We start from the raw sequence: 8,065 nt of genomic DNA on the forward strand, positions 1-8,065 counted from the left end.
TCTCTATCTCTGTTTCTTTCTTTTCTTCTTTTCTTCTTCTTTTTCTTCCTCTCTCTCTCTCTGGATGTCTTCCTTCCTGCTGCGGTATCCCCCTGTTGACATTCTTCAATCACGGGTCTTACCTGTTTCTCCAGCTTTCACTCTTTTCATACACGCGACTTTGAACCCTAAAGAAAGAAAGAAAGCGACCTCCCCTTCTCTTTTCTTTTTCACTCTTCTTCTTCTCTTTCTTTTTCTCTATTTCGTCTTTCGTGGATGTGTGTGTATGTGTAGCTGACGAGAGTTTAGTCCGATGCTGCGGAAAGTTTTCGATGCTTGACGTCCTTCTCCCCGCACTTAAGGCAGGAGACCACAGAGTCCTCATCTTCTCTCAAATGACTAAACTCCTCGATCTTCTAGAGGTAAGGGGAAGGGGAGGAAGAAAAAGAGCAAGGAGAACAAGAAGATGAAAAAGAAGAGGAAGAGATAAAGAGAACAGGAAAAGGAGGAGGAGAAGAAGAAGAAAAGAGAAAGAAGAAAGATAGGAGCGTGGGTAGAGGGGTTTTTCTTGAGACGCCCCCTGTTGACTAAACTTCTCTTCTCCAGTGATCGAGATGACACACCTCAGTCCATGGGACAGAGATAGAGAGACAGACAGAGATAGATTAAAGATAGACTAAAGATAGATTCATTAGGTAGTGATATGGATGTGGTTTGATCTTTTCTTTATTTGTCTTTCTGTATGTCTGTGTCTTTATATGTCTTGATGGTGAGTTTAGCTAAATGCATGCGTGTGTGAACTTCTATAGAGAATGTTGTATGTATGCGTACATGCATTAAGAAATCTATTTCTCTTCAATCTATCTTTAATCTATTTATTTATTTATCTATGATCTATTTATCTCCTTGTTCTCAGTCTAGTGATTTATCTATCGAGAATAGAGGGTAGAGTTTTGTGGTCGATTCTTCTGTTCATTCTTCGATAGTCTTTCTTGCCAACTTTCTCCTTCTTTTCTCTTCACCTCCTCTCTTTCTTCCTTCCTTCTGTTTTCATCGCCCTCTTCTTTCTCCCATCTTTGCTTCTTTCATTCTCAGTGTCTCTATCTATCTATCTATCTCTCTATGTCTACGCGTCTCCTATCTATCTATCTATCTGTCTATTTCTCTATCTGTAATTTATCTATCTCTCTTTCATCCCCATCGATCTCGAATCTTTCTGTGTGGTGTGTGTATGTCAGGTATATCTATCATTGCGTGGTCATAGGTATTTACGTCTAGACGGAGGAACTTCGAGCGAAGAGCGACAGAGGCGGTTGATGCTCTATAATAAGCCCCATAGTCAATACTTCGTTTTCATCCTAAGCACGAAAGCGGGAGGCTTAGGTGTGAATCTCCAGAGTGCGGATACGGTAATTATCTTCGATTCAGATTGGAACCCTCAGAATGATGAACAAGCCCAAGCCAGGTGAGAAACGAACGCACACATGCGAAGAAAAAGTGAGGAAGAAGAAAAGGAAGAAGAAAAGGAGAAGTCAACAAGGGAAGAAGAAGATGAAGATGGCCGAGAGAAAGATAAAGAGTGTAGAAGAGGAAGAAGAATGAAAGGTAGAATGCTTTCTTCTCTGTCGGCTTTTGTGTCGTTGCTGGGGTGTACATACACTCGAAAGAACGCCGTGTCATGAGGAGATAGATGTGGAAAGTTTCTCTTTGTCTCTTTTTCTCTTGTTTCTTCTCCCTGCTTTTTCGTCTTTCTCAAGCACAAGGGTTTGAAACCGAAGAGACCAAGACACACTCTCTATGCATCTATGTTTATGTGCATATACAAGTAGATGTATCCACAGACAGACGTACATGTGTATACAAACGTATGCACATCTATACATCTACATATGTATATCTATGTAGGCATAGAGAGAGAGAGAGAGATGGAGTTAGATGTGTGAAGAGGTTTAAGTTGTTTTGCAGGTAGGTCATAATGACCTAAACAAGAATAAGAGGAGAAGGAAGAAGAAGAAAAGGTGTCTTGTCATGTGAGAAGAAGCATGTCCTACACTGTTGTCTGTCTCTCTGAGAGAGTGGATGGGTGAAAATTCTTCGACCCATTCAAGCTGTACATACACTTGAAAAAGAAAAGCAACAAGAGAGAGAGGAGTGCAGTTCAATAGTGAAGCAAAAGACACTTTTGAATCTATCTTTCATTCTTCAGTAAAACATAACCTCTCATGTAGATCCATCAATCATATCTCTCTCTCTCTCTCTTTTCTTTTCTTTTCTCTCTCTCTTTCACTTCGGGCTTGTATACATAGGGAGAGAGTTTCTGTCTCTACGACCCTACCTGTCTCTACAGATACATCTCTATACTGTCCGGTCGAGAATGCTTTTCTATTCTTCTTCTTCTTCTCCTCTCTTTTCTTTTGATCTCTTGTCTTTCTCTTTTCTTTCTCATGTCTTTCTTCTCTTTTCTGATCTTGTTCTCTTCTTCTTTTTCTTTTCTCCCTTTCTCTTCTTTCTCCTTTTGCCGTGCATGCATGCAGAGCCCATCGTATAGGACAGAAGAAAGAGGTCTTGACAATTCGCTTCATAAGCGTAGAGACCATCGAGGAGCTGATCCTGCAGAGAGCAGAATGCAAACTAGATAAAGATAAGCTCGTCATTCAAAGCGGCATGTATTACGGCCATAGACAAGAAGAAGAAAGCGCACAGCTCAGAGATCTCGAAAGAACAAATCAGTAAGACCAGCAATTTCCACTATCTACACATTTCATGAAACAGGATAGAAAATGAAAGAAACATTCCAAATAGATAGATAATTAGATAGATTAAAGATAGATAGATAGATAGATAGATAGATAGATTAAAGATAGATAGATAGATTAAAGATAGATAGATTAAAGATAGATAGATAGATTAAAGATAGATAGATAGATAGATTAAAGATAGATAGATTAAAGATAGATAGATTAAAGATAGATAGATAGATCAAAGATAGATAGATAAATTTTCATCTTCTTTCTGCACCGATCTATTCTTACTTTCCTTTTTCCTGGAGCTCTCTCTGCGTCTTTCGTTTCTCTTGAACTTTTTGTCCTTCTTTTCTGTAGAGTTCGGGAGATTCTTCGTAAGCAGAGACAGCAGGAAGGAAGCATGTCTCGCGCCTTAGACCTGCAATTTCTTAAGAAGCAGATTTCTCGCACTCCTCAAGATCTCACTGCCTTCGAACGAGCTGACCAAATACGGAAGGTAACTAACCTGGAGTAGTTGCATCTCCATATATATATATATATATACATATGTGTGCCTATGTATGTATGGATGTCTATGTTTATATATGTACGTACGTCTATCTATCTCTCTTTGTATTTCTTTCTTTGTGCACATACTCATTCCTTCACGCACATAGTCTTCCAAACACAAACTATGCAAGTCTCCCCTCGATACCCAGAATGCATATATAAATAATATATATATATATATATGCATGTATATGTATACATATGTATATACATAGGCATACATACCTATACAGTTGTGTATGTGGAAGAGGCCCTGGGGTGGGGTGTGGAGCTTGTACATAGGGATAAGAAGAAGATGCATGTGTGAGTTTCTTCTATGTGCACTTTTCATGTAGGAGAATCTGTCTATGTATGTATAAGTATGTACGAAGACGGATCTTGTCTTTTTGAGGTTCTCTGTTTCACGGGGTAGGTCATGCCTTGTTTCCTTATCTCTCTAGCTCTCTTTCTCTTCGCTTCTGCAATATTCTATCTTTCTGTTTATATATCTGTCTTTTCTCTTCAACAGAAATGTCTTATCCTTCCTTCGTTCTCTTCTTTCTCATTGTCTCGTATCTCCGTCGTCTCTCTTCTTCTTTTGCTCCTCTCTTCTTCTCCTCTCTTGTTTCTCTTCATTTTCTCTCTTCTTCTTCTTCTCTTTCCTTTTCTTCTTTTTGTCTTTTGTCTTTCAGCTTCTTTGCATTCCAGGGGTGTTGCTCTCTGAAAGTCCTCCGCCATGCTTGTTCCTCTGGTCCAAGACAGCGGAGAAGAGTCAAGAAATCCTCGTCTCTTCTGATAAGAAACTTCTCGCAGAAGACACATGGAAGAGAGCCTACACTCTTGCGGATTTCTGGCAAACCGTTCAAAAGAAGAAGGCTCCTGAACTTTCTTCTTCTACTTCTTCTTCTTCTCTTGTCTCGTCGTCGTCTTCGTGTTTACCTGGGCTTGCTTTATCTACTTCCACTTCTTCTTCATCTTTGGGGATCTCTTCAAGAGGAGAGAGTGCGGCAAATGTAGGAGAGGGAGGTACAGGAGCAGGAGAAGAGCAAGAGAAGAAGAAGAAAGAAGAGGAAGAAGTGGAGAAAGATCGAAAGGGAGAGAAGGTGGTAGGAGAAGGAGAGCAGAAACAAGAAAGGATGAAGACGGAGAGAGAGAGAAGTAAAGAAGAAGAAGAGAAGATGATATCTATCGATGGAAGCAAGAGAGATCTTCCAATGAAGGAGAATTCGAAAGAAAAGAAAGAAGGAGAAGAGGCGAACCCGGTGGATACTCAAGAGAAAGATGGGGAAGGCAAAGCGAAGCATGAGAAGGAAGAAAAGAAGGACATTCAGGAAGATAAAAGAGAAAAGAAAGACCCTCTCGTTTCTTCGTCGTTGATCTATGATCTAACAGGGTGTATACCAGGAGAAGAAGAGGCTACAGCGGCGTCGGTTCTACTACAGAAAACTGCATGCACCATCCCGATGTGGAGGTCTACTTTCAATCGATGTATAAGTGCAGCTCTGAACGCGGCTATCTTAAAGAAAGACTTCGAAATCTTTGTCGAACTTCCTTCTAAAGAGATCTATAAAGATTACTATCTTGTATGTCTACATACATACATGCATACACACATATTCATACATATTCATGCATACGGTCACATACAGATACATAAGTAGACACTTGCATGAATATTGACTACACGCGTGTTCTTTTCATTTGTCCCTCTGCTTCCGTAATATACATCTACAGACCTGTTTCTTTCTTTAGCATATCTCTTTAGCTCTCTGCCTTTGGATGGATCTGTCTCTCTCTCTCCTTTCAGATCCTATGTGTCTTGCCTCTAGTCTTCTTTTTCATCTTAGCCTTTTCACGCCTGTCTGGTCCTTGTATGGCTTATGGTGACTCCTGTTTCTCTTCTTCTTCTTCGTCTTTCTATTTAGGAGATCCTGTCTTAACACCTTCTTCTTCTCCTTTCTACTCCACTTAGCACGTCTATTCTGGTGCATGCATCTTCCCAGGCGACGCGTACCATATGCATAGGCATATAGAGATCTCTCGCGTCGTAATGCTGTGTGTTGAAAGACAGTAGTGAGAATGTCTCTACGGTCAATAGCTGACGGATAAGAGGAAGAAGAGGAAGAAGACTTCTCCTCCTTTCGAGACTTTTCTTCTCTTCACAATTCATTCACACGCAGACAGACATGCAAATTTTTCTTGCCTCAGTCCTCTCTTCTTTCCGTCTCGTCAGGCAAACCACCATACACTCAGCGATACATAGATAGATTAAAGATAGATAGATAGATTAAAGACAGGTAGATACGTAGACTAAAGATAGATAGATAGATTAAAGAGAGATAGATTAAAGAGAGATGGATTGAAGAAAGATAGATTAGAGATAGATAGATAGCACGCGTGTAGATATAAATATATACATATCTATATATGTGTATATATTTCTATAGATACATCTATGTTTGACTATTTGTATGGCGGTGTAGGAGTAGAGAGAAGGTTAGAGAAAGGAAGTGCCTCATCGTCTCCCCATGAATAGTATGCTAATGAGGAGAGAGAGATGAGAAGCCAAGCAAGCAGGTAATAAGGAAGGAATAGGAATGCGCTCCCGCCCTTCCTCTCTTTCTCTCTCTTTCTATTCTTTCTTTCTTTTCGAGGAGTGTTTTGTTCTCTTCTCGTTCTTCTGTCAGTCTTCTTGCTCTTTATCTCTTTTCTCTCTTTTCTGTCCTCTTTGTGTATGTATGTGTGTATTTACAGAAGATAGCTAAGCCCATATGTCTATTGGAGATTAGGAGATATTCCGATCAAGAGCAATACACTGCTCTCCAGTAAGCGCGAAAATACACCTACCACCTCCCTACACTTCTTCTTCTTCATGATACGTCTTCTTATCCCCGTACTTCTGTCTGTCTGTCTATCTTTCATCTATCTACCCATCTGTCTATCCAACTATGTATCTCTCCATCTATCTATCTGTCTATCTATTTCTCTATCTGTCTCTCTTTCCATCTCTCCTCTACTTCTCTATCTCTGTATGTATCTCTCTCTATGTGTCTCTTTCCCCTTTCTTTTCTTTCTTCTCATCTGCTCCGTTTAGGCGAAGAGATACATGTATGTATAGATACATATAATATCCATAGAGAGAAAGAGAGTATAGAGATAGTCTACCACGTGCAGACAGTTTCTCATCATTGTCTGTCTGGATCTGTAGAATACACACATGTAGATATCCATAGATGTAGAGAAAGGAAGAAGAGAGAGGGGCATGCGTGTTGGATGTAGAGAAAAGTCTATGTAAGTATGAAGTGTCATAAGAAGGGACAGAACAAGAGAGAAAGACGATAGATCTCTATCTCTTCTTCTATTATGAAGCTTCTTGCTCCTTCAGTCTCTTAGCTTACTCACGTACAAGACGGGATGAAGGGTGCCTTATCTCTTTTTTCTCTCTTTCTCTCATGTGCACGTCTCCCCGATTCGACTTGCTCTTCTCAAGTGTCTGCATGACTCCTTTCTCTCTTTCTTTCTTCTCTTCTTTCTCTCTGTCTATCTTCTTCTTCTTCTCTTTCCTTCTTTCTTTTTTCGTCCCTTCTTTCTTTCTGTCTGTCTTGTTTCTTTCCTTCTCTTCTTATCTTTTTCTTGCTTTCGTTCGTTCTTCTCTCTTTCCTTCTTGTCTCTTTTCTTTTATCTTTTTCTTTCTTTCTTTCGTTGTGTCTCTGTGTATGTGTTGAACTGCTTAGTAAGGTAGAGAAGTATCTCACCCGCATGTCGGAGAACGCCCGTCAATACAATGGCTCCGAATCCCCTATCTTCTTACGGGTAAAATAGAAAGAAAGAGTGAGAAAGAAAGACGATAGAGAGTTGTCTGTCGTTTCATTCACTGTGGCTGCATTCCTTCCTTGTTCTATGGAGAGAGACTGTCAGTGTATTTTGTCCCTTTAGCTTTTTTGCCGCTGTATATACACCTGACAAGGGGCCAACGTCTTGTATAGAAAGAAGATGCGATCTACAGTCGAGATAGATAGAATGATAGATAGATAGATATGCCTTTGGCTTTACCATCCACCTCCTTCTCCTCTTCTTTCTCTCTGATAAAGAAGACTCTCGCTCCGTCCTTTTTTGTTTCTTCCTTTTCATTCTGATCTTCTTCCGATAGTGATTCGGGGGTGTGTGAAGTCGTATCATTCTTCTTCTTCTGCTTCCTCTCTCTCTTTTTCGGATCTTGTTCTCCTCTTTCTTTCAGGTGTATATACACCTAGAGATCTATACATACCTCACGTCTCCTGTCATCATTTCTCTTTTCTCTCTTCTCTCTTTCTTTCTTTCTTTCTTTCCCTATGATTTCCTTCATTCTTTCTTACCTTTCTTCTTTCTTTTTTTCTTCAGGCCGTTGAATGCGCTGGCTTTGTTATGCAGGAATCTCGTAGACACTTATGTGTTGCCTACCACACCCTCTTAGATTCCTCAGAAGGAAAGCGAGTCTCCCAGATGCTCGATAGCTTCTTCTCGACCACCACTTCATCTTCGTCTGTTTCTCCTTGTTCTCCAGAAGACCTCTTGAATGGTGTTTCTTCGTCTCTTTTGTCTTCTTCTTCCTCCTCGTCGTCTTTATCTCTTCGTCGTCAGCATTCTCTATCATCTTCACATGGCGGTCTTTCAGCCTTTCCTCGAGGAGGCGGGGAGACAGAAGGAGAGGGAGGAGGAGGAGGAGGTGGTGGTGCAGGGAAAGGTAGGGGAGGTGGAGTTGTCGCTTCAACCTCAAAGAAGTTTTCAGGTGTACATACACCTCAGCGTCATCACGATGATGATGATGAGGAAGA

General features: G+C 40.5%; 1 protein-coding gene across 1 annotated transcript; it reads left to right on the forward strand.

The window, feature by feature from the left end:
* Positions 1 to 273: 273 nt before the first annotated feature.
* On the forward strand, positions 274 to 7,973 carry CSUI_007252 (transcription regulatory protein; the record flags this gene model as incomplete). Its single annotated transcript, XM_068067401.1, has 8 exons — positions 274 to 401; positions 1,218 to 1,444; positions 2,514 to 2,708; positions 3,081 to 3,219; positions 3,944 to 4,834; positions 6,006 to 6,076; positions 6,986 to 7,064; positions 7,632 to 7,973. Coding segments are annotated over exons 1-8 (2,034 nt in total), but the record flags the coding sequence as incomplete, so codon positions are not given.
* Positions 7,974 to 8,065: the final 92 nt, after the last annotated feature.

Source organism: Cystoisospora suis (assembly GCF_002600585.1).
Source record: "Cystoisospora suis strain Wien I chromosome Unknown contig_3784, whole genome shotgun sequence".
Lineage (NCBI taxonomy): Eukaryota > Apicomplexa > Conoidasida > Eucoccidiorida > Sarcocystidae > Cystoisospora > Cystoisospora suis.